The sequence below is a fragment of the Ahaetulla prasina genome, chromosome 1, assembly GCF_028640845.1.
Source record: "Ahaetulla prasina isolate Xishuangbanna chromosome 1, ASM2864084v1, whole genome shotgun sequence".
In the NCBI taxonomy this organism is placed as follows: domain Eukaryota; kingdom Metazoa; phylum Chordata; class Lepidosauria; order Squamata; family Colubridae; genus Ahaetulla; species Ahaetulla prasina.
In genome coordinates, this window is record NC_080539.1 from 5,309,343 (window position 1) to 5,336,082 (window position 26,740).

The 26,740-nt window shown below is 44.7% G+C and overlaps 1 protein-coding gene across 1 annotated transcript in view; it reads left to right on the forward strand.

The window, feature by feature from the left end:
- NXN (nucleoredoxin) overlaps nucleotides 1-21,182 on the forward strand; it is a 102,203-nt gene extending 81,021 nt beyond the window's left edge. Inside the window, exons 7-8 of the mRNA XM_058164044.1 lie at nucleotides 12,328-12,452; nucleotides 20,769-21,182. Of these exons, the coding sequence (XP_058020027.1) occupies nucleotides 12,328-12,452; nucleotides 20,769-20,951 (308 nt within the window). The 3' untranslated portion in view covers nucleotides 20,952-21,182. The remainder of the gene's footprint in view (nucleotides 1-12,327; nucleotides 12,453-20,768) is intronic.
- Nucleotides 21,183-26,740: the final 5,558 nt, after the last annotated feature.

Sequence of the window (26,740 nt, forward strand, 5' to 3'; positions counted from 1 at the left end):
CAGCCAGCTTAGTTCATCCGTCTTTAAACAGCACATGCCTTTAAGCCCCACTTGTTTCCATTTTTTCGGGGGTTTTATAAGGGGAAAACGCAGGGGGTGGCTGGTTAGAAGCCCAATTGTGCCGTAATTAATTCTTCTTCTTCTTTTTTCTTTTTTTTTGGTTTTGCTTTCAAGCCTTAATCGACACATTTCCCCGTAACAAAGCTTGTTCAATGGGGTCACAACAACACACCCACCGTGCTCGGAGCTTGGAATCGGTTGTGTGTCTTTTGCACACGTGTTGGTGTGTGGATTCTGGTTGCCTGGTGTTGTAATTTGTGCACCGGCGGAATTATCCTCTGAGTTCTCCTATAGTTGTTGTTGTGTGTGTGTGTGTGTGTGTTTGTGTGTGTGAGAAATACCTGTGCATTTACAGCTAATCTTCGATTTACAACCACACAATTGCCTTACACAATGTAAGCCGCCCTGAGTCTTCGGAGAAGGGCGGGATATAAATTCAAATAAAAAAAACAAACACAATTGAGCTCAAAATTTCTGTTGCTCAGCAAGAGATTTGTCAGGTGTGTTTTGCCTCAATTGCGGTCATTAAGTGAGTCACGCGGTCGTTAAGTGAATCTGGTTTCTTCTCCATGGCTTTCCTTGTCAGAAGGGGATCGCAAAAGGGGATCACGTGACCCTGGGACACTGCGACCGTCATAAATACGAGTCAGTTTCCAAGCGTCCGAATTTTTGAACACTTTTTGACTGTGGGGATGTTATAAGTGTGAGGAACGGTCACAAGTGACCTTTTTTCAGTGCTGTTGCAACTTCGGTCACTAAATGAACTGTTGTAAGTTGAGGACCGCCTGTAATTTTGGCACTGGCTGAATTACCCTCGTACAGTTGGTGAAGCAGGGAACCATGGGGGTTGGAGTGACATGGATGTGCATTTAGATTTGTCTGTAGTTTCGACACCCAGATTGATACAGAATAGAATAACAGAGTTGGAAGGGACCTTGGAGATCTTCTAGTCCAACCCCCTGCTTAGACAGGAAACCCTACACCACTTCAGACAAATGGTTATCCAACCTCTTCTTAAAAATTTCCAGTGTTGGAGCATTTACAACTTCTGGAGGCAAGTGGTTCCACTGGTTAATTGTTCTCACTGTCAGGAAATTTCTCCTTAGTTCTAAGTTGCTTCTCTCCTTGATTAGTTTCCACCCATTGCTTCTTGTTCTACCCTCAGGTGCTTTGGAGGATAGCTTGACTCCTTCTTCTTTGTGGCAACCCCTGAGAGATTGGAAGACTGCTATCATGTCTCCCCTAGTCCTTCTTTTCATTAAACTAGACATACCCAGTTCCTGCAACCGTTCTTCATATGTTTTAGTCTCCAGTCCCCTCATCATCTTTGTTGCTCTTCTCTGCACTCTTTCTAGAGTCTCAACATCCTTTTTACATCGTGGCGACCAAAACTGAATGCAGTATTCCAAGTGTGGCCTTACCAAGGCATTATAAAGTGGTATTAATATTTCACATGATCTTGATTCTATCCCTCTGTTTATGCAGCCCAGAACTGTGTTGGCTTTTTTGGCAGCTGCTGCACACGGATGACTCATGTTTAAGTGATCGTCCACTGGGACTCCAAAATCCCTCTCACAGTTGCTACTAATGAGCCAGGCACCACCTATACCAGGGGTCTCCAACCTTGGCAACTTTAAGCCTGATGGGCTTCAACTCCCAGAATCCCCCAGCCAGCAAAGCAAAGCAAAACTGGCTGGGGGATTCTGGGAGTTGAAGTCCACCAGGCTTAAAGTTGCCAAAGTTGGAGACCCCTGACCTATACGGTACCTGTGCATTTCGTTTTCTTTGCCTAAATGTAGAATATATGACATTCATAGTAAATCCTGCCCCAAGTACTATACCGGTAGGCCTCCACCTCCATCCACAATTGGGCCCAAAATATCCCTTGCAAGGTGAGAGCGTCGTTACGTGAATTTTCCCCACATTTACGACCTCTTTTGCTACAGTTGTTAAGTGAAATCCCTGCAGTGGTTCGGTTAGTAGCACGGTTGTTAAGTGAACCTGGCTTCTCATTGACTTTGTCTGGAGGACGCAAAGGGGGGAATCGCGTGACCCCGGGGATACTTCAACCTGTCGTGTCCCACTCCCAGTCCGACGAACGAGTCAAGGAAGTCCGTAACAAACTTGGCAATGAAGCCTCTGCAGCTTGCCAAGTCCCTTCGAGGTTTATCAGGGCAGGCAGGAGTCCAAGTTGTGACTTCAGCGATAGGGTCCGATGTCAGCAAATGAGATAAGACTTTGCTTGACTCAAGGTTGGAATGCCAAAAGCAGGTCCTTTATATAGGCTGTGGGGTGTGGCTCCATGACTCAGCATTTATCCAGGCCTGCCCCACCCCTCCTTCTGCTGGCGTTGCCTCTCAGATCTCCGGAAGCGAGGGTCCTCCCACTCTGAATTGTCTTCAGCTGGATCTGCTGTCAGCTTCTGGGAAAGGGAGGGGTCAGAGGGAGTAGGGCCGTGGCTGGCTTCCTGCTCTGAAGGCTGAGCCAAAGGAACACACGCTGTATGTGTGAGGTTTATCGGGCTTGTCCTTTCACTCCTGGAATCCTCTCCGGGCGTGGGGCCAGGGCTGGGGGCTGGAGGCATGACAGGCCGTTCATCTTCATTATCAGACTCCGAGTCTGATAATGAAGATGAACGGTCCGGTTGGAGACGGGAGGGGCCCGGCTGAGGAGAGGAGGGAGGACGAGTCACAACACAACTGTCACAAGTTACATGCCAGTTTCCCCACCTCGGAATTTTGATCACGTGACCACCAGGACGTCGCCACAGTCAGAAGAACGGCGCGAAATCGCTTTTTTCAGTGCCAGCGTAACTTTGTGAGCGGTTGTACGTCGAAGACTACTGTATACCGGTTTCCATCTTCGATTCAGTCTTTTTGTTGGGAAGACCAGGGCTGGGCTTGCGGGGTGAGGAGATTTGAGGCTGGGAGCGAAAGATTTGGGGTGGGGGAGGTGTCTCGTTCCCTCCCCCGCTTCCATTTTAATCCCTGCACTTTTTAGCACCTGCCTTTCCAGTCCTTGGATGGTTTTTGCCTTTGTCTGGATTGTCATTATTTTGTGCGCTGTTTAGCAGCAACCCCATGGGACAAATGCGTTCAGAACACAAATAGACATTTGTTTAAATGGAAGCTATTTGGGAAGTGGAGAAGTAAGCCAGTTCTGGGAAAGGTGGTGGAGGGAGGGAGGGATGGAGAGAGAAAGGAAGAGAGAGAGGGAAGGGAAGGGAAGGGAAGGGAAGGGAAGGGAAGGGAAGGGAAGGAAAGGAAAGGAAAGGAAAGGAAAGAGGAAGGAGGAAGGAGGAAAGGAAGGAAGGAAAGGAAGGAAGGAAAAAGGGAAGGGAATAACTAGATGAAGAAGGGAAGGGAAGGGAAGGGAAGGGAAGGAAAGAATGAGATAGCAGGAAGGGGGATGGTGGAGAGGAAAGGAAGGAAGGAAAAAGGGAAGGAAAGGAAAGGAAAGGGTGATGAAAAGGAAAAGAATGAGATAGCAGGAAGGGGATGGTGGAGAGGAAGGAAGGAAAGGAAGGAAGGAAGGAAGGGTGATGAAAAGGAAGGAAAAGGAAGGAGTAACTAGATGAAAAGGGAAGGAAAGGAAAGGAAAGGGTGATGAAAAGGAAAGGAAAAAGGGAAGGGAATAACTAGATGAAGAAGGGAAGGGAAGGGAAGGAAAAGAAAGAAGGAGATAGCAGGAAGGGGGATGGTGGGGAGGAAAGGAAGGAAGGGAAAAGGGAAGGGAAAGAGGGAGGGAGAGGAAGGGAAGAGGGAAGAGGAATCTAAGGAAGAAAGGAGGCGAAGGAGGGAAGGAAAGAAGGAGGAGAAAGCAGGAAGAGGGAAGGAAGGGAAGGAATGAAAAAGGATGGCTGGATGGATGGAAGGGAGGAATGGAGAGAAAGGAGAGAGAAGGAAGGAAAGGAAATAGGGAAGAGGAAAGGAAGGAAGACTAAGGAAGAAAGGAGGAGGAGATAGCAGGAAGGGGGATGATGGGAGGAAGGGAAGGAAGGGAAAGAGGGAGGGAGGGAGAGGAAGGAAAGGAAAGAGGGAAGAGGAAAGAGAGAAGAAGAATCAGAAGAAAGGAGAAAGAGGGAAGGAAAGGAGGAGAAAGCAGGAAGGGGGATGGAAAGAAGGAAGGAAAGAAGATGGATGGATGGGAGGGAGAAATGGAGAGAAAGGAAGGGAGAGAAGGAAGGAAGGATCTAAGGAAGAAAGGAGGGAAGGAAAGGAGGAGGAGATAGGAAGAGGCATGGAGGGAGGGAAGGAAGGGGGAGGCTTCCCATGGAAGGAAGGAAGGAAGGAAGGAAGGAAGGAAGGAAGGAAGGAAGGATAGCGAGACAAAAGAGAGAGGGAGGAAAAAGAACAGGAGAAAGGAGAGAAAAAAGAAGGACAGCAGGAAGAAGAAGAAAGGAAGAGCCTGAGAAGAAAGCCAAAGAAGGAAAAAAGAACAAGGAATACAAGATGGAAAGAGAACGAGAGGGAGAAAGAAGAAAGGAAAGGGAAAGAAAAGAAAAGGAGGAAGGAGGAAAAAAAGGAAAGTTAGGAGAATGAAGAAGGGAAAGGAAAGGAAGAAAGAGGGAGAAATGGATGGGAAGACAAATAAAAAGAAAGGAGGAAAGAAGGAAGAAAGAAGGGGAAAAGGAAGAGGCCATCTTGAATTTAGCCTGATATTTCCCTGCCCCCGTCTCCTGGGGGCTCCCCTTACCTCCCCCTCCCCAAAAACACAATTCATAACCTAGCCCCCCCCCCTTTGCTCCCCATCAAGTCTTCCCTCCACCCCTCCTGGCTGTCTAGTTAAGAAGGGAGGATTCGCACAATAAGCACATTTCCCTGGCTTGCCGGGTGGGGAGGAATACATTTTCATGCGACCCACATTATGGGGAGGGGGGTGTTAATGGAGAGTTGGGGGGGAGGCTGCTGTCTCCACCCGTGATGGATAACCCTGGGAGAGAATGGTTAGTCTAGTGGGGGGGGGGGTTGCTTCTCTCTCTTCTTTGTGTCTGGCCAGAGGGGCAGAAATTCAGTCTTATTTATTTAGCAAGGCGGTCCGAACGGTCCAGAGATTTGCAGCATTTGAATAGAGCAGAACAGAATATGAAAATAGAATAGGAATAGGAATAGGAATGGAATAGAATATCAATAAGAATAGAATAGTATAGAATAGAATAGAATAGCAATAAGAATAAGAATAGAATAGAATAAAAATTTAAATAGACGAATAGAATGGAATGGAATAGAATGGAATAGAATAGCAGAGCAATAAGAATAGAAGAGAAGAGCAGTAAGAATTAGAATAGAATAAAGATTTAAATAGATGAATAGAATGGAATGGAATAGAATGGAATAGAATAGCAGAGCAATAAGAATAGAAGAGAAGAGCAATAAGAATTAGAATAGAAGATTTAAATAGAAGAAGAGAAGAGCAATAAGAATAGAATAGAATAAGAATTAAATAGAAGAAGAGAATAGAGTAGCAATAAGAATTAAAATAGAATAGAATAAGATTTAAATAGAAGAATAGAACAGAATAGAATAGGAACGAATAGAATAGGAACGAATAGAATAGCAGAGCAATAAGAAGAGAAGAGAAGAGCAATAAGAATTAGAATAGAATAAGATTTAAATAGAATAGAATAAGATTTAAATAAAATAGAATAGAATAGCAATAAGAATTAGAAGAGAAGAGAATAAGATTTAAATAGAAGAATAGAATAGCAATAAGAATTAGAAGAGAAGAGAATAAGATTTAAATAGAAGAGAATAGAATAAGATTTAAATAGAAGACCAATAAGAATTAGAATAGAATAATAACTTTACTGTCACTTTGAATGTACAGTAATCAGCATACATTTAAGTGAAATTTCATTGCATACAGTTCTCAAAGAATATATACCTTCAATATATACTACATAAAGATGACTAACTAACTAAATAAATAAATATAAATACAAACACAGATACAGATAAATACAGAATTCTGCATATAACCACATATATTATGTGTCACATATTTCATTTGGGTGAAAATGCATACTTTTTTTTTTTGGCTCTCTGCTGACACGATGGGATCTGATTAGACCAGATGTGAACATCCAGAGGAGCCAGATGTGGCCAAACCCATTGCTTTCCAAAGGACAAATCTTCTCCCACCCATCTACCCCACCCCACCAAAAAAAAAAAAGAAATTGCCAATTTCCTCTTTTCCTTTAGGGCCATCTTTAGAATCTGCGTCTACTCTTTTCTTTGTTTGTTTCTCTTCCATTTGAATTTTTATTATTTGATTTTATTTTGGGTCATCCCAGACTCTTCAGGCAGGAGGTGAAAGAAAAGAAGAAGAAAAAGAGAGTATTAAAAGAATGTATAAATATTCTTATTCTTAAAAAGATAGAATAAAAAATGATCTCAATTTTGGTTTAGAAAATAATAATAATAATAATAAAATAGAATTAAAAAGCCCGCATTGGATGCCAACCTCTGCTAAGGGTGCCATCCTGAATTCGAAGCAGCTTTTTTCAAAAGGAAAAATTAGCAGTTTGCCAGACGCGTTGAAAATCCGCATCCCTTCCCTTTCTCGTCCCCTTTTGCGACCTTCCGACAAGCAAAGTTGGCAGGGAAGCCAGATTCATTTAACTGCCATGTCGCTGACTGAACAAGTGCAGAGATTCACTTAACAACGGTGGCGAGAAAGGGCGTAAAACGGGGCAAAACTCACCTGACAACTTTTGTCTCGCTTAGCGAGGGAAATATTGGGTGGGCTCAACCGTGGTCGTAAGTCCGGGACGACCCAAAAATAAAATCAAATAACAATTTTTTTTAAAAAAAATGTAGAATAAAATAGAATAAAACGAAACGAAATAAGGCACAATCAAAGAAAAAGAGAACAATAAAAGGAAAGAAAGTAAAAGGAAAGAAAAAGAAATAAAATTTAAAAAGAAATAAAAGAATAGAATGAAAGGAGAAGAAAAAAAGGTAAAATAAAGTAATAAAATAATAGAGTAAAATAATAAAACAAAATAAGAAATAAAGGAAAATAAAACAATAAAGTAAAAAAAATAAAAACAAAGTAAGAAATAGAATAGAATAAAATGAAAAAGTAAAACAAAACAAAACAAAAATGAAACAAAACATAGCATAAAATAACAAAATAAAAATAAAACAAAAAACAAAATAGAAATAAAATAATAAAATAAAACAATTGAAATAATAAAATAAAAAATAAAGCATAAAAGATGAATTAAATAATAAAATAAAATTTAAAATAATGAAATAATGAAAAAAGTAAAAGTGAAAAATAAAATAAAGTAAAATGAAATGAAAGAAAAGAAAAAATAATAAAATTAAAAATAATAAAATTAAAATAAATAATAAAATAAAATAAATAAAATATAAAATAAAATAATAAAATAAAATAAAATAAAATAACTAAAACAAATAAAACAAAACAAAACGATATTGGCCTTAGGCTCCGCGTTCTCTCCTGAAAAATCCTTAGGCTCCGCGTTCTCCAGGTGAAAAATCCTGGGAGCAAAAGACCCCCCACCTTGCCCCTCCCTATCTCCCCTCTTTCTCCTCCCTCCCCACGGCCTCCCTCCATTGCAAAGGCTCCTTTTTGAGGCTGGGGGCCGTTCCCGCTGCCTGTCTCTTCCTCTGCAGAGCGGTCGCATGGGTGGGTGGGGGGCCCTTTGTTAATCGGTTTCACCCCGTTGATGTTTGCCCCCCTCAGTGGGAGCCACAGGAGAGGTCAGCCCCAAAAAAACAACAACAAAAAACCCACTCAGAGCTGGATCTGAGCCAAGGGGTTTTGGGGGTTTTGAGGAGGGGGACAGGATTAATCCCATTAACAATGTTTTCGCGCTGAATGCAAACACTCGAAAGAAGCTGGGAGGAATTCGAATTGTTGTCCTCAGCAGATTCTCTCCTGGGGTTTAAATCACACTGGGCCAAATTGCTCATTTTGGGGAGTGGGACGTGGGGGGGGGCGTTTTCAGGAGTCTTCTCCCCCCCCCTCCCCACAGCCTCTCCCCCTCACCACATGTCCAAAATTCTCTGAACCTGCTGAGGTTTTGTTGATCCGCCCAGCCTTTTCGTGGACCGCAGATAGTCTTCGACTAACAACAATTCATTTAAGGACCGTTCAAAGTTACAACGGCTCTCAAAAAAACGGAACTGATGACCATCTTTCACACTTACATCCGGTGCAGCATCGAAGGGAGGAGGAGGAGGAAGACTGTGAGGGTCCTTGGTGCTCTCTGAACCAAGCGGGACTGGCTTAATTTTTTAAAACTTTTTGAATTTTAATAATTTTAATTGGGGTATTTTATGAATTTTATGGGTCAAATTTGACGGTTTTAAATTTTCGGCCATTTATAGAATAGGTTATTTTAACTTTTGTTTTAATTTGTATATTGTACTGTTTTTAATCTGGCTGAGTCCTTCGGGAGAAGGGCGGTATAAAAATCTAAATAATAAATAAATAAATTTACAGACCCCTCGCATCCTGGACATAAACTGTTTCAACTCCTACCCTCAAAACGACGCTATAGAGCACTGCACACCAGAACAACTAGACACAAGGACAGTTTTTTCCCGAAGGCCATCACTCTGCTAAACAAATAATTCCCTCAACACTGTCAGACTATTTACTGAATCTGCACTACTATTGATCTTCTCATCACCAATCTCTTCCCACTTATGACTGTATGACTATAACTTGTTGCTGGCAATCCTTATGATTTATATTGATATATTGACCATCAATTGTGTTGTAAATGTTGTACCTTGATGAACGTATCTTTTCTTTTATGTACACTGAGAGCATATGCACCAAGACAAATTCCTTGTGTGTCCAATCACACTTGGCCAATAAAATTCTATTCTATTCTATTCTATTCTATAAAATAAATAAAACCTGGTTGTTTTCTTGCAGACGTTTCATGACCCAACTAGGTAATATCATCAATACTAGAAGAGTGGGGTTTGCAGAGAGGAGGAGGAGGACTGTGGGGGTCCTTGGTGCTCTCTTTTTTTTTTGTCACAACAGTATACACAAGCATCAACATAAATCAGCAAAATATCATATAAGCATATATTTATTTATTTATTTACATTTATATCCCGCCCTTGTCTTGGCGACGTTTCAACAAAGTCTCATTCGTCATCTTCAGGCTTCAGCTTCGTGCTTCTGAGAGCAATGTGTGATTGCAGCTGTTTCTTCCTATATATATATGAGCAAAAGTATGTAATAATTGTATTAATTTGATATAACGAAAGGAAACATTAGGACAAGAACGGTAAGCACTTTTGTGCTCTTATGCACGCCCCTTATGGTCCTCTTAGGAATGGGGTGAGGTCAATAGTAGAAAGTTTTTGGTTGAAGATTTTGGGATTATGGGAAGAGGCCACAGAGTCAGGTAGTGAGTTCCAAGCGTTAACAACTCTGTTACAAAAGTCATATTTTCTGCAATCAAGAGTGAAGGGGTTAACATTAAGTTTGAATCTATTGTTTGCTCTTGTATTGTTGCAATTGAAGCTGAAGTAGTCTTCAACAGGAAGGACATTGCAATAGATGATTCTGTGTGTTAAACTCAGGTCTTGTTGGAGTCGGCGGAGTTCTAAATTTTCTAACCCCAGGATTTCTAGTCTGGTGGAATAAGGTATTTTGTTATTTACAGAGGAGCGGAGAACTCTTCTTGTAAAATATTTATGGACACGTTCAATTGTATTAATGTCAGAGATGTGATATGGGTTCCAGACAGGTGAGCTGTATTCAAGAATTGGTCTAGCAAATGTTTTATAAGCTCTAGTTAGTAGTGTAGTGTTTCTGGAGAAGAAGCTACGCAAGATTAGGTTTACAACTCTTAAAGCCTTTTTTGCGATGTAGTTGCAGTGGGCTTTGGCACTTAGATCATTTGACATGAAAACTCCAAGGTCTTTAACGGGATGGGGGTCGTCTGTAAGGTAATGTCCATCGAGTTTGTACTTAGTGTTTGGGTTCTTTTTTCCAATATGTAAGACTGAACATTTGCTCTTGAGATTTGGAGTTGGAGTTTAGAACTTTCTGAACCTGGTTGTTTTTTTTGCAGACCCAACTAGGGAACATCATCAGGGTTAGAAGGGAGAGGGGTTTGTGGAGAGGAGGAGGAGGAGGAGGAGGAGGAGGAAAATATGGAGAGAAATGCTTAAAATAAAGGGAACAAAGGCCTCACACACACAAAAAATCTAGGAATGCAAGCAGAAGCAGAAAAGAGGCAGCTCTTGAAGAATGAGGACTAGAAACTTGAAACGTGTATTCTGCCATTTTCAGCAGTCACCCTAAAATGGAGAGGAAATGATTCCACATGTAGGCCTTCGGCTTATAACCAGTCGCTTAGCAACAGTTCAAAGTTCGGATGGACTCTTCCCCCCCACCCCACCCCACCCCAGGGATGTTCAATTCAGATTTGAACTTTGGAAGTCACCTTTCACCTCTGTGGTCACATGACTACATTTTGCGGGTTCTGTAACTGGCCCGCAGTCATATGACCACAACTTACGACAAAAACTTGGCGTTTACTTCCAGTTCTGGTGAAAACTGACCCGTAACGAACAATGGATTCACTTAACGACTGCGGCATTCGCTTTACGCACTGAGTGCAAAAAAAAGGTATAAAAATGGATCCAGTTACGTACTGGTTCACTTTGCAGCCATAATTGCCAGTTTGCATGGTGGTCATAACTTGAGGACTGTTTGTAAGGTGTTTGTACAGGTGTTGTAACCCTCTACCCCCTGTGCTCTTCTCTCTCTCGCTGTCTCGCTTTCTCTCTGTTTCTGTCTCTTTCTCTCTTCTCTCTTTCTCTCTCTCTTTTCTCTCTTTCCCTCTTTCGGCTGTCTCTTCTTTCTCTCTTCTCTGTCTCTCTCTCCCCCCCTCCTTACTTTCTCTCCCTCTTTCTGGTCTCTCTCTTTTCTCTCTCTCTCTTCTGTTGTCTCTCTCTGTCTCCCCCCTCCTTTCTCTCTCTCCCTCTTTCTGCTCTCTCTTTCTCTTTCTTCTCGCTGTCTCTTTCTCCCCCCTTTCTCTCTCTTCCTCCTTCTGCTCTCTTTCTTTTCTCTCCCTCTTTCTGCTCTCTTTTCTCTCTTTCTTCTCTCTGTCTTTCTCTCCCTCTTTCTGCTCTCTCTCTCTGTTGTCTCTCTGTCTCCTCCTTTCTCTCTCCTCTTCTGCTCTCTCTCTTTCTTCTCTCTGTCTCTTTCTCCCCTTTCTCTCCCTCTTTCTGCTCTCTTTTCTCTCTTTCTTCTCTCTCTCTTTCTCTCCCTCTTTCTGCTCTCTCTCTTCATCTCTCTCTGTCTCCCCTTTCTCTCTCTCTCTCTTTCTGCTCTCTCTTCTGCTCTCTTTCTCTCTCTTCTCTCTGTCTCTTCCTCCTTTCTCTCTCTCTCCTCTCTCTCTTTCTGCTCTCTCTTTTCTCGCTCTCTTCTCTAAGTCTGTCTCTCTCTCCTCTCTCTCCCTTTCTGTTCTCTGTCTCTCTCTTTTCTCTCCCCTTCTGTCTCTCTGTCTCCTCCTCCTTTCTCTCTCTCCCCTTCTGCTCTCTCTCTTTCTCTCTCTCTCTCTGTGTCTGTCTCCCCTCCTTTCTCTCTCTCCCTCTTTCTGTTTTCTCGCTCTCTTCTCTAAGTCTGTCTCTCTCTCCCTCTTTCCGCTCTCTGTCTCTCTCTTTTCTCTCTCTCTTCTGTCGTCTCTCTCTGTCTCCTCCCTCCTCTCTCTCCCTCTTTCTGCTCTCTTTTCTCTCTTTCTTCTCTCTGTCTCTCTCTCTTTCTGCTCTCTCTTCTGTCGTCTCTCTGTCTCCCCCTCCTTTTTCTCACTCCCTCCTTCTGCTCTCTCTCTTCTCTGTGTCTCTCTCTCCCCTCCTTTCTCTCTCTCCCTCTTTCTGCTCTCTCTTTTCTCGCTCTCTTCTCTGTCTGTCTCTCTCCCCCCTTTCTTTCTCTTTCTCCCTCTCTCTTTTCTCTCTCTCTTCTCTCTCTCTCCCCCTTCCTTTCTCTCTCTCCCTCTTTCTGCTCTCTCTCTCTGTCTATCTTCTCTCTCTGTCTGTCTTCTCTCTCTGTCTCTTTCTCTATCCTCTCTCTCTTTCTGTCTCTGTTTCTTCTCTGTCTTCTCTCCTCTCTCTCCTCTTTTTCTGTCTCTCCTCTCTCCTTTTTCTCTCTCGTCTCTCTCTCTTCTCTCTGCCTCTCACTTTCCCTTCCTCCTTTTTTCTGTCTGTAAACCCCCTTTGGGAATGTGATCCTCATTCCTCCTCCTGCGTTGCCGTGTTTCAGATTCCGACGACGACGGAGAATCCGAAGCGGCCAAGCAGCTGATCCAGCCGATTGCCGAGAAGATCATCGCCCAATACAAAGCCAAAGATGAAGAGACGCCACTGCTGTTTTTCGTGGCCGGAGAGGTACGGGATACAGAAGGGAGCGGGAAGGGGAAAACTAGCCGACATTCGTGGTTTACGGGCAGCTGTGCTTCAGACGGGTGACTAGATCCATCGGGCCTGCCTTAGCCTGGTTTTCACAACCTGGTTTCCAACCTTGGTCCCTTTAAGACTTGTGGACTTCAACTCCCAGAATTCCTCAGCCAGCTTTGCTGGCTGAGGGACTCTGGGAGTTGAAGTCCACAAGTCTTAAAGGGACCAAGGTTGGAGTCCCCTGACCTGGGAAGCCTCAGCAACAGCCTCGTTACAGGTAGTCCTCGACCGACGGCCACGATCGAGCCCCACATTTCTGTCGCTAAATGAAACCTTTGTTCAGCGACATTTTCTCGCCGTAGTTCTCAAGCAAATCCGTTCTGTTGTTAAGTGAGTTACACGGTTGTTAAGTGAATCAAGGTTCCCCATTGACTGCTTTGCTCGTCCGACGGTCGCAAAAGGGCGGGAGGGGGGCGGGAGGGGAAGATCGCATGACTTTGAGAACGCTGCAACCGTCGTAAGTCCATGACAGTTGCCGAGCCTCCGAGTTTTGATCACGTGGCCCTTGGGGATGCCCGCAACGGCCCTCTCTCTCCTTCCTTCCTTCCTTCCTTCCTTCCTTCCTTCCTTCTCCTTCCCGCCCTTCCTCCTTCCTTCCCTTTCTCCACGCCTTCCTCCCTCCCTCCTTCCTTTCTTCTTTCCTTCCCTCCCTTCTTCCTTCTTTCTTTCTCCTTCCCTCCCTCTCTCCCTCCCTTCTTCCTTCTTTCCTTCCTGTTTGACATTCTTCCTTCCTTCCCTCCCTCCCTCCTCCTGCTTCCTTCTTCCCCTCCCATTTCCCTCGCAGCACCTTCCACATACGAATCTGAAACCCATGGGGCTGAGCCACCGGAAGCCAGGCTGGTTGCCGTCTTCCTGGCTTCTTTCTCCTCCTTTCCTGGATGCTGCAGCAAAGGACTCGCTGAATCCTGGCCCAGCAGAGGCAGGACTATTTCCCAAGATCTTTGGAATCTCCCTGGATTGTTATTATTACTACTAACTTGGTTTTTGTTTTACGGTCGTAAGTCACTTTTTTTCAGCGCCGTTCTAACTCCGAACTAACTCAGTGAACTGTCGTAAGTCGAAGACTTCCTGCAGAGCAGGATCTGATCGACATTTGGCTGCCAGGCTGATGTCCCTGCGTTTCTCTGTTCTGTGGCTTCCACCTTCAGTTAAGCAAGGGCACTTGAGCCCATCACCCTCCCCGGGACCACCAACCTTATCTCTCACCCCTCTGTCCTTCTCCACCCCCCACCCACCCACCTCCAAAAGCACAGGAGACACACGCCCACCCACTCTGCCCTTGCACGCCTCCGCAGATCACTGAATGTGTCCCAATGAACCCTAAAAACAAAAGACCCTCTGCCTCCCCCCCCCTCCTTGCCACCCCTCCCCGCAGCCCCCAATCCCCACGCCCCTCTCCCTCCTCCGACCCCACTCCCTGACCGGGGCTGCGCCAACCGCACAACAACTTCATTCATTCGCCGTGCCATCTGCTCGCCGGCTCAGCTGACAGCTCTCTGAATGACCCATTCATCGGACGCCACGTTTCGGCGTTCGCGAACGGCCCCGCGAGGGGAAGGGGGCTGCGGCTGGGTGGGGTGGGGTGGGGGGTCACGAGGAAGAGGCCACCATGGGGATAGATGCAGGGTAAGGGGCGGGGGGAGGCTGGCTCCTCTTACCCACCCACCCCAACCCACCCCGTCTAGGTTAGTCTTTGCAAAGAGGGTCTCGACATGGAGAAACAAAACAGCCGAAAAAATTAAGGAGACCTGTTTTGGAGCAAGGAAAACACCTGTTTGCTAGAAAACCAGCAACACACACACACATACACACAAAATGAGTCTTAGGAACCGACACAATGACAGGGCAGGGAAATCCCTTGCTGTGGGGGTGGAAATTACACCAAAAATTCCAGTTTTTTTCCCCTCCTAGCCGAAGGAGGGTGTGTGTGTTTAATCGCGGCACTGATTTCTGGATTTTTTTTTGCCAATTTAGCTCAAGGTGCATCGTGTTGGGTCTCCGGGCTGGGGTTTCGGGTGCATTGCAGGGAAGGGTGGGGCAGGGAGAACAATAACAGCATGCGAGTTTTCAGACAGACAGACACACACACCCGTATGCACACCTCTTCGACAATAGCCCTGCCCCTCCTTCTTGTGGTCTTCGGCATTCGGGAGTTACACACACCCCCGCCATTTTGCGGACGGCAGGATAGCAAGATGGAAGCAGGTGGGTGGGTGGGTGGGTAGACCGCGGCAGGACCAAGAAGAACCACACAAAGCTGGGAGAGATAATAAATTCAGCCATAAATTCTATCCAGCAAGTCCTTTTATTTATTTATTTATTTTTTTGCAATTGGGGGAGTATCCGGGGAAAAAGAAAAAAAAGCCGTAGAATGAAGCCAGTGCTGGGGCGAGATTAATTTTCGCTGACTTAAATATAATTCTGGTCTCGTCTTTTTTTTCGCGGGGGATGGGGGAAAAAAAAAATAAAGCTGGCTGCGGAGAGCAGGGCCACCAGAAAGCAAATTATGGAAGGCCACGGATGCTATTAAAAAGGAAGACGCGGGTCCAAAGTATTTTAACAATTTGCCTTAACAAACGTCAAGGCGGAAAAAAAAGGGCCCTGAAGGGCTTTTCCTCAATTTTGGCACTGACAGGGATAATTAAAAGGTATTCCAGGGACATGGGGGGGGGGATGAAAAAAAGGGCCCCTTCTTTGGCGGATGCCAACCTGCCAAGGAGAGAATATTGTGACCAACCTTATTTATTTAATTTTATTTATTTATTTAATTAGATTTTTATACCGCCCTTCTCCCGAAGGACTCAGGGCGGTGAACAGCCAAATAAAAACAACTAATACATAAATAAGCTTAAAAACGTATTAAAAATTAATTATAAACTGGCCAAATTTAAAATTAACACTAAAATAAACAATCCTAAAACCCCTCTTAAAATTCCCCTCAAGCTAGCCCTACACGGTGGAATAGAAAAGTCTTGAGCTCACGTTTAAAAGACTGGAGGTCGGGGAGTTGACGCAGCCCCGGAGGCAACTCGTTCCATAGGGCTGGAGCCCCCACAGAAAAGGCCCTCCCCCTGGGGGCCGCCAGTCGACATTGTTTGACTGACGGCACCCTGAGGAGGCCCTCCCTATGGGAGCGCACAGGTCGATGGGAGGCTGTAGGCGGCAGTAGGCGGTCCCGAAGGTAACCCGGTCCTGTGCCATGGAGCGCTTTAAAGGTGGTAACCAGTACCTTGAATTGCACCCGGAAGACCACCGGCAACCAGTGCAGGCTGCGTAGGAGCGGTGTTATATGGGAGCATCGCGGTGCCCCTTCTATTACCCGCGCAGCCGCATTCTGGACCAGTTGGAACCTCCTGGTGCTCTTCAAGGGGAGCCCCATGTAGAGAGCGTTGCAGTAGTCCAGGCGGGAAGTGACAAGGGCATGAGTGACTGTGCGAAGGGAATCCCGGTCGAATCAGGCGGACCTGATAAAAAGCTCCCCTGACGACAGCCGTCAAATGTTCTTCTAAGGACAGCCGATCGTCCAGGAGAACGCCTAAGTTTCGAACCCTCCCCCGGGGGGCCAATGATTCGCCCCCAAGACTCGCACAGCTTCCAGACACTGGGACATCACGTCAACGGCCGGCAGGAAAGGATGAGGGTAGAGACGTACCCAGTGGTGGGATTCAGCCAGTTCGTACCACTTCGGGAGAACCGGTTGTTAATTTTTTGTGTAGTTTGGCAAACTGGTTGTTGGAAGAAATCATTGGGGGCAGAGAACCGGTTGTTAAATTACTTGAATCCCACCACTGGACGTACCTCAGAAGGGTGTTGTATAATGTGGGAAGGGGACTGCAGAGTATACATAGCAGATTCTGGAGCAGAGTTTCTCAGTGTTGGCCAGTTTTAAGATTTCTGGATTCCAACTCCCAGAATTCCCCAGCCAGCATGCTTGAAGATGGGGGGACCTCCACTCCCAGAATTCCCCAGCCAGAATGCTTGAAGATGGGGGGACTTCAATTCCCAGAATTCCCCAGCCAGAATGCTTGAAGATGAGGGGACTTCCACTCCCAGAATTCCCCAGCCAGAATGCTTTAAGATGAGGGGACTTCAACTCCCAGAATTCCCTAGCCAGCATGCTTTAAGGGGGGTGGACTTCCACTCCCAGAATTCCCCAGCCAGCATGCTTTAAGATGAGTGAACTTCAACTCCCAGAATTTCCCAGTTACCATGCTGGCTGGGGAATTCTGGGAGTTCCACCCATTTTAAATTTGCCAGGTTTGACAAAACACTGCTCTAAAGAGAATTATGCAATTTTGGCTCAGTTGTTCACTGTACAGTTTAGTCTTTTTCCGAAATTTGTAATTTGTGGGATAAAATTGAGAGGAATGGAAAGTGCTGTTAAAGAAGGCAAACTTTAGAAGCAGGGGAAAAAAAGATTGAATTGTACGCTCCAAAAATGTACAAAATATTGCTTCCTCAAGCCTTCGAGAAGCAAAGTATAAACAGGAGACCTGGAATAAAACAGGCAGAAGACGACTTGAAATCCCCCCCCCCCCGGCAAGAAAGATATTAAAGCAAAGAATTTCAGCTTTGAATAAATCGGATATTGAGAAATGCTTGCAAGCAGGAAAATCCAGAATTAAGGAAGGCTACAATGTGGTTAGGAGAGACTGCCTCGTGGCTGGAGATGATGCAATTTAATCCCAGGGTTTTGAGACTGCAAGAAATTTTCAGCTTTAGGAACTCTTAGGAAATCTCTTGGTCTGTTTTGACGGCGGAGGTCTTCAACCCATCGTCCTCTGCCTGCGTGGAAATTTTGGCTGTTCAGATCAGCATTGTAACCTCATCCGGAGAGGATGCAATCTACCAAAATGATGATGATAGATAGATAGATAGATAGATAGATAGATAGATAGATAGATAGATAGATAGATAGATAGATAGATGGATGGATGGATGGATGGATGGATGGATGGATGGATGGATGGATGGATGGATAGGTAGAGATAGCTAATAGAAAGAAAGAAAAAGAAAGAAAGAAAGAAAGAAAGAAAGAAAGAAAGAAAGAAAGAAAGAAAGAAAGAAAGAAAGAGAGATGAGATGAGATGAGATGAGAGAGATAAGAGATGAGAGAGATAAGAGAGAGATGATAGATAGTTGATAGATACAGATAGATGATAAAGATGATAGATAGATACAGATGGATGGATGGATGGATGGATGGATGGATGGATAGATAGATAGAAAGAGATAGAGATAGAAAGAAAAAGATAATGATAGATAGATAGATAGATAGATAGATAGATAGATAGATAGATAGATAGATAGATAGATAGATAGATAGATAGAGCTTATAGATGATAGATGATGGAGGAGATAGATATAGAGTGATAGAGATGATAGATAGATAGATAGATAGATAGATAGATAGATAGATAGATAGATAGATAGATAGATAGATGGATGGATGGATGGATGGATGGATGGATGGATGGATGGATGGATGGATGGATAGGTAGAGATAGCTAATAGAAAGAAAGAAAGAAAGAAAGAAAGAAAGAAAGAAAGAAAGAAAGAAAGAAAGAAAGAGATGAGAGAGAGCTAATATAGACGATAGAGATAAAAGATAGATAGATACGATAGATGAGAGAGATAAGAGAGAGATGATAGATAGTTGATAGATACAGATAGATGATAAAGAAAGATGATAGATACAGATGGATGGATGGATAGATAGATAGAAAGAGATAGAGATAGAAAGAAAAAGATAATGATAGATAGATAGATGATAGATGATAGATAGATAGATAGATAGATAGATAGATAGATAGATAGATAGATAGATAGATAGATCTAATATAGATGATAGATGATGGATATGAAAGATAGATATAGAGTGATAGAGATGATAGATAGATAGATAGATAGATAGATAGATAGATAGATAGATAGATAGATAGATAGATAGATGAGAGAGAGAGATGAGAGAGAACGATAAAGAAAAATGATAGATAGATAGATAGATAGGTAGATAGATAGATAGATAGATAGATAGATAGATATTAGACTTTTTTATCTCCTGTTCAAATTCTCGAGATTTCTGCAGACTTGTAGAAAAAAATCAACTGGATTTGGGGTAGTAAAATACATCTGAAGTTACAAATAGTCCTCAACTTATGACTGCAATGGAGCCCAAAATTTCTGTTTCTAAGCGAGACAGTAATTACCGTAAGTGAGTTTTGCCCCATTTTGTGAGCTTTCTTGCCACGGTTGTTAAGTGAGACACCGCCATTGTTAAGTTAGGAAGACGGTTGTTAAGTGAATCTGGCTTCCCCATTGACTTTGCTGGTCGCCAAACAGGATCACATGACCCCCCCAGACACTGCGACCGTCATAAATACAAACCCCCTTGTCAAGCATCCCAATGTAGAGCCCGTGACCCCGGGGATGCTACGACGGTCATAAGTCTGAAAAACGCTCATAAGTCAATTTTTCAGTGCAGTTGTAACTTCTCAACGGTCACTAAATGAATGGTTGTAAGTGAAGGACTCCCCTACAGGTAGTTCTCGACTTACAACAGTTTAGTGACCGTTCCAATTTACAACGGTACCGGGAACAACTGACTCATGACTGTTTTTCACACTTAACGACGGTCACGTAATTTACGTCCAGATGCTTGGCAACATGACTTACATTTAAGATGGTCGCCGTGTCCAGCGGGTGATCCCCTGATCCCCTTTCCAGATTCCCCAAGCAAGATTCATTTAACAACCGTGTGACTAGCTTAAGAACGGTGGTGACTCCCGAAAAAATGTTTTTAGACAAATGTTTAAAGACAAATCAACTAAATATTAGAAATGTCACCAGACATCAGGATCTTATTATCATATGTGGTGGACATGTGTAGAAGCAAAAAAGGTATTGGGCAAAAAATTCGTATGTGAAGACGACGCAACAACGTATTGCTACCAACTTGCCTTCCATTGAGGATCTGTATACTGCACGAATCAAGAAGAGGGCCGTGAAAATATTTGCAGATCCCTCGCATCCTGGACATAAACTGTTTCAACTCCTACCCTCAAAACGACGCTATAGAGCACTGCACACCAGAACAACTAGACACAAGAACAGTTTTTTCCCGAAGGCCATCACTCTGCTAAACAAATAATTCCCTCAACACTGTCAGACTATTTACTGAATCTGCACTACTATTAATCTTCTCATAGTTCCCATCACCAATCTCTTTCCACTTATGACTGTATGACTATAACTTGTTGCTGGCAATCCTTATGATTTATATTGATATATTGATCATCAATTGTGTTGTAAATGTTGTACCTTGATGAACGTATCTTTTCTTTTATGTACACTGAGAGCATCTGCACCAAGACAAATTCCTTGTGTGTCCAATCACACTTGGCCAATAAAATTCTATTCTATTCTATTCTATTCTATTCTATTCTATTCTATTCTATTCTATTCTATTCTATTCTATTAAAACCTGAATTATTCCTGTTTGGGGATTTTACCAGACGCTTACAGTGAAGAAAATGTATATTTGATTATTCACGTAATAACTGCAGCTAGAATTGTATTTGCTCCAAATTGGAAAAGCGAAGAGATTTCCTACGGCTGAAAATGCGATTAAGAAAATATTAGAATGTGCAGAAATGAATAGATTTAACACTTGCAATTACAGGAAAGGGAGAATCTGACTATTATAATATACGGGAGTTTGCTGGCTGAGGGACTCTGGGAGTTGAAGTCCACAAGTCTTAAAGGGGCCAAGGTTGGAGACCCCTGTTATAAAGTTAAATAACTTAAGAAGAGAAATGTTACGAAAAATGGTATGTTAAGTATTAGTATTAATATAAGAACAGATATAAATAATGAATATGATGGTAAAGTTTAACTGTTAAAGACGCTAAAAAAATCATACTCGGGCGACACACATCATTTAATGAAAGAGGAAATGTTTGTATTAAAAGAAAATAAAACTTTAATAATAATAATAAAAAAGAACGGTGGCGACTCACTTAACAACCGTGGCAAGAAAAGTTGCAAAATGGGGCAAGGCTCACTTCACAAATGCCTCACTTAGCAACAGAAATTTGGGCTCCGTTGTGGTCGTCGTAAGTGGAGGACAGCCTTGAGCCATAAATCGGAACCGCGTTTTTTGATTTTCGACTTTGGCATTAACGCCCCCAAACCAATTTTAATGACATTTATTCACTTTTGTCTTGTTTTTTTCCTGTTTTTTTCCAGGATGACATGACCGACTCTCTTCGGGATTACACCAATCTGCCCGAAGCCGCCCCTCTCCTCACCATCTTGGACATGTCAGCCCGTGCTAAATACGTCATGGATGTCGAAGAGATCACGCCACCGATTGTGGAAACTTTCGTGAATGACTTTCTGGCCGACAAACTGAAACCTGAGCCTATCTAAAGCCGAAGCCCAGGGAGTGGGTGGGAGGGGGGTCATTTCTCACCCCTTTCTCCATCTCTTAAGACGCTATTTAAAAATGGCCGGATCGGTCCTCCACCACTACCACCCCTTTGGTGCGGGCCGGCTGTAATTTCCTCGTGGTGCCTTGTTTTAACCCCAGAATGTCGTCTCTGTCCAAACGCTTTCCAGGTGCTCTTTTTTTTTTTTTTTTGCAAGGGGAAGGTTTTTTTGGGTGGGGGAAGATTTGGCTTTGGGGGGGTGGGGGGGCGGTGGGGGGGAAAAGGAACAGGGGTACCCAGAGGCCATCCAGACGGGGCAAGCAGCAGGAAACTCTTTTTAAAAACCGGGGTAAATTGGGCATTTCCACTCCGCTTCCACTCTGCAGACCCCTGCCCACTTTGAGTGAGGAAATGAATCTCTTCCTTTCTTCCACCAAGCGTAGAAAGGCTTGAAAGAGCGGGGGAAGCGAGTTGAGCCATCGAAATAATTGTTTAAAGATGGCTAAAGCTGAGAAGATTGCTGCAAACTAAACCCTTCAAGAAGACGCTAGCATTATTATCCGGTTTGCTGTGTTTCTCAACCGTAGGAGCTTGAAGTCCACCCATCGTAAAGGACGCTGGCTGGGGAATTCTGGGAATTGGAGTTCACTCTTCTCAAGCCATGCTGTCAAGGGAATTATGGGAATGGAAGTCCACCCTTCTTAAAGCCCGCTGGCTGGGGAATTCTGGGAGTGGAAATCCACCCATCTTAAAGCAGGCTGGCTGGGGAACTCTGGGAGTTGAAGTCCACCCTTCTTAAAGCACTCTGGCTGGGGAATTCTGGGAGTGGAAGTCCAACCATCTTAAAGCAAGCTGGCTGGGGAATTCTGGGAATTGAAGTCCATCCATCTTAAAGCACTCTGGCTGGGGAATTCTGGGAGTGGAAGTCCACCCATCTTAAAGCATGCTGGCTGGGGAATTCTAGGAGTGGAAGTCCACCCATCTTAAAGCATGGCTGGCTGGGGAATTCTGGGAGTGGAAGTCCACCCATCTTAAAGCCCGCTGGCTGGGGAATTCTGGGAGTGGAAGTCCACCCATCTTAAAGCCCGCTGGCTGGGGAATTCTGGGAGTGGAAGTCCACCCATCTTAAAGCATGGCTGGCTGGGGAATTCTGGGAGTTGAAGTCCACCCATCTTAAAAGCACGCTGGCTGGGGAATTCTGGGAGTTGAAGTCCATCCATCTTAAAAGCACGCTGGCTGGGGAATTCTGGGAGTGGAAGTCCACCCATCTTAAAGCACTCTGGCTGGGGAATTCTGGGAGTGGAAGTCCAACCATCTTAAAGCACTCTGGCTGGGGAATTCTGGGAGTGGAAGCCCACCCATCTTAAAGCAGGCTGGCTGGGGAATTCTGGGAGTTGAAGCTCACCCATCTTAAAGCATGCTGGCTGGGGAATTCTGGGAGTGGAAGTCCACCCATCTTAAAGCATGCTGGCTGGGGAATTCTGGGAGTGGAAGTCCACCCATCTTAAAGCATGCTGGCTGGGGAATTCTGGGAGTGGAAGTCCACCCATTTTAAAGCAGGCTGGCTGGGGAATTCTGGGAGTGGAAGTCCACCCATCTTAAAGCATGCTGGCTGGGGAATTCTGGGAGTTGAAGTCCACCCATCTTAAAGCATGCTGGCTGGGGAATTCTGGGAGTTGAAGCCTACCCATCTTAAAGCATGCTGGCTGAGGAATTATGAGAATTGAAGTCTACTATCTTAAAGCATGCTGGCTGGGGAATTCTGGGAGTTGAAGTCCACCCATCTTAAAGCATGCTGGCTGGGGAATTCTGGGAGTTGAAGTCCACCCATCTTAAAGCATGCTGGCTGGGGAATTCTGGGAGTTGAAGTCCACCCATCTTAAAGCATGCTGGCTGGGGGATTCTGGGAGTGGACGTCCACCCATCTTAAAGCACGCTGGCTGGGGAATTCTGGGAGTTGAAGTCCACCCATCTTAAAGCATGCTGGCTGGGGAATTCTGGGAGTTGAAGTCCACCCATCTTAAAGCATGCTGGCTGGGGAATTCTGGGAGTTGAAGTCCATCCATCTTAAAGCATGCTGGCTGGGGAATTCTGGGAGTTGAAGTCCATCCATCTTAAAAGCACGCTGGCTGGGGAATTCTGGGAGTTGAAGTCCATCCATCTTAAAAGCACGCTGGCTGGGGAATTCTGGGAGTGGAAGTCCACCCATCTTAAAGCATGCTGGCTGGGGAATTCTGGGAGTGGACGTCCACCCATCTTAAAGCATGCTGGCTGGGGAATTCTGGGAGTGGAAGTCCACCCATCTTAAAGCATGCTGGCTGGGGAATTCTGGGAGTGGAAGTCCATCCATCTTAAAGCACGCTGGCTGGGGAATTCTGGGAGTGGAAGTCTACCCATCTTCAAGTTCCCACGGTTGAGAAACACTGCAACTTATTGTAAAACGTAGTCTTCTCTATTTGCAGGGGAAGGGGGGGGCAGGAAAAGTATTTTAAGGGTGCTGATTCAGGGAATCGAATTGATTGGGCTCCCCCAGGATGCTGAACCGGGTCTCCGAGCTTTGCTCGAGATACAATCCAAATCTGACCCCCAGAGCCTGGATTTTACACATGGTTTGAAAGGCGGTTAGCGGGCTAGTGGGTCTGTGTTTCTTGCGAAGCCATTTTGGAGACAGAGGGGGACAGGTAGAATCCTTTAGTAAAAAGTGAAATGGGGAGAACTTGGTCTTGCGCACACTTCAGCTATGAGAGATGACCCCAAAACTCATAAAAGGACTGGGCACAGTGTCATCTACGCCAGCATGTCCTGAGACAAACGCCGATTGTGTCATTGTAACATTTGCACAAGGAGGCACGGGATGCCGTCGTGCCTTGCACCAAATGCCCGTCCCCCCCCCTGCCCCCGCGGAAGATTTTTAAGATGAGCAGTGTTGCAATTTTGGAAGGTGATCGATTTGACTTTGCAGGGGGCCGTGTCTATTTCAATCGTGCCATTTGTCAAAGCTGCGCCAAAAGGTTTCTAACTTAAGTTTTGTTTTGTTTTTTTGAATTTATATCCCGCCCTTTTCCGAAGACTCAGGGCGGCTTACATTGTGTAAGGCAATAGTCTCATCCATTTGTATATTATATACAAAGTCAACTTTTATTGCCCCCAACAATCTGGGTCCTCATTTTACCTACCTTATAAAGGATGGAAGGCTGAGTCAACCTTGGGCCTGGTGGGACTAGAACCTGCAGTAATTGCAAGCAGCTGCTGTTAATAACAGACAGACAGACTTAGTCTGCTGAGCCACCAGAGGCCCTTAGAGGCCCTTCATAGCTGGGATGGATTCAGAAGTGACGCTCCAAGCCAGGAGCAATTTGGGCGTTCCTGTCTCTTCCTCTTTCCCCAACCTCCTGCCCATTTTTTTTTACGGGGAAAAAACGAAACCCTTCATTTCTTTCGCCAAACATAGAAAGCTTGAAGCAGCGAGACAAACAATGCAGATTGCGTAATTGTTATCGTTTGCACAAGGAGGCAAGGGCTGTCGGGCGTGTCGTGCACCAAATGCCCCCATGGGAAATTTAAAATGAGCTGTGGTGGATTTCTGGCAGGTGTTCAATCTGACTTTGCATTGGGGCTGTGCTTATTTCAGTCATGCCATTTATCAAAACTACGCCAAAAGGTTTCTAACAAGACGGACCATGCCTGCTTCAGGCGTGCCATTTATCAAAACTACGCCAAAAGGTTTCTAACAATGATAAACTTCATTATTTCAGTGACCTTCCTGAAATCGGGCCCGCCCGCTCCCCCCAACTTACGGGGCAAGCCCCAGATATTTTGTTGAATGTCGCAGTCTTAACCACCCTAAGCCATTAATTGTAATAACTATAGCAATGAATTAAAATCAGCCTCTTTTTTTTAAAGCCAGAAGGTGCTATGGAACATCTGTGAACATTCCAACTGCTAAGGATTCTGGGATCTGTAGTCCCAATGCACACAGAGAGCAAGTGGGGCAGGGAGGGAAAACACCACTCGAAAATAACATCCAGGATGTTTTTTAGATTATTTCTCCCTCTTTTCTTTTAATCCAAATGTCTCTTTTTTTTTTGCCTCTGTTCCCCATCTTGGTAGAACAGTTGTATTGTAGATAAAATTCTACCGCAGATTCTGCTGATTTTTGATTTGGGGAAATTGGAATTAACGCATTGTCTCCTCCTCTTCTGGCTAAGTGGAAGTTGTAAAAACTGTACATGGTGATTGGATCTTTGTAATAAAAACGGTTCTAATAAACTCACAATACACTGTAGTTTGCTTCAGAGGTACCGCCATTGCTGCCTTCTTCATTTTTTTTTCTTCAAAAAAACCCATTTTAAAGATTCAAGAACTTCCTTCCCAAAACAAGAATTACCGGTACAGTAGTCCTCAACGTAACGACCGCAACGAAGCCCAAAATTTCTGTTGCTGAGTGAGACAGTTCGTTGAGTTTTTTACCCTGTTTTACGAGAACCTCTTGCCATGGTTGTTAAGTGAATCGCCGCAGTTGTTAAGTTAGGAACACGGTTCTTAAGTGAACCTGGCTTCCCCGTTGACCCTCGCTGGTGAGTAGGTCGCAAAAGGGGATCACATGACCCCAGGGACACTTCAGCCGTCATAATTACGAGTCCGTTGCCAAGCGTCCGAATTTGGATCCTGGGACCAAATGGGGATGGTACAACGGTCGCAAGTGTGAAAAATGGTCGCAAGTCAGTTTTTGTCAGTGCTGTTTCAACTCCGAACAGTCACTAAACCAATGGTTGTAAGAACTACCTGTAGTCAAGCTTTACCAGTATATTAAATCTTAAACAGGCCCTGGAGATGGATGCTATGTTGGTTTGTATTCTATAACGGGTCTCCAACCTTGGCAACTTTAAGAACTTGTGGACTTCAACTCCCAGAATTCCTCAGCCAGCTTTGCTGGCTGAGGGATTCTGGGAGTTGAAGCCCACAAGTCTTAAAGCTTTGCTGGCTGAGGGATTCTGGGAGTTGAAGTCCACAAGTCTTAAAGCTTTGCTGGCTGAGGGATTCTGGGAGCTGAAGCCCACAAGTCTTAAAGCTTTGCTGGCCGAGGGATTCTGGGAGTTGAAGCCCACAAGTCTTAAAGCTTTGCTGGCCGAGGGATTCTGGGAGTTGAAGCCCACAAGTCTTAAAGCTTTGCTGGCCGAGGGATTCTGGGAGTTGAAGCCCACAAGTCTTAAAGCTTTGCTGGCCGAGGGATTCTGGGAGCTGAAGCCCACAAGTCTTAAAGCTTTGCTGGCCGAGGATTCTGGGAGTTGAAGCCACAAGTCTTAAAGCTTTGCTGGCGAGGATTCTGGGAGTTGAAGCCCACAAGTCTTAAAGCTTTGCTGGCCGAGGGATTCTGGGGTTGAAGCCCAAGTCTTAAAGCTTTGCTGGCCGAGGGATTCTGGGAGTTGAAGCCCACAAGTCTTAAAGCTTTGCTGGCCGAGGGATTCTGGGAGTTGAAGCCCACAAGTCTTAAAGCTTTGCTGGCCGAGGGATTCTGGGAGTTGAAGCCCACAAGTCTTAAAGCTTTGCTGGCCGAGGGATTCTGGGAGTTGAAGGCCACAAGTCTTAAAGCTTTGCTGGCCGAGGGATTCTGGGAGTTGAAGGCCACAAGTCTTAAAGCTTTGCTGGCCGAGGGATTCTGGGAGTTGAAGGCCACAAGTCTTAAAGCTTTGCTGGCCGAGGGATTCTGGGAGTTGAAGGCCACAAGTCTTAAAGCTTTGCTGGCTGAGGGATTCTGGGAGTTGAAGTCCACAAGTCTTAAAGCTTTGC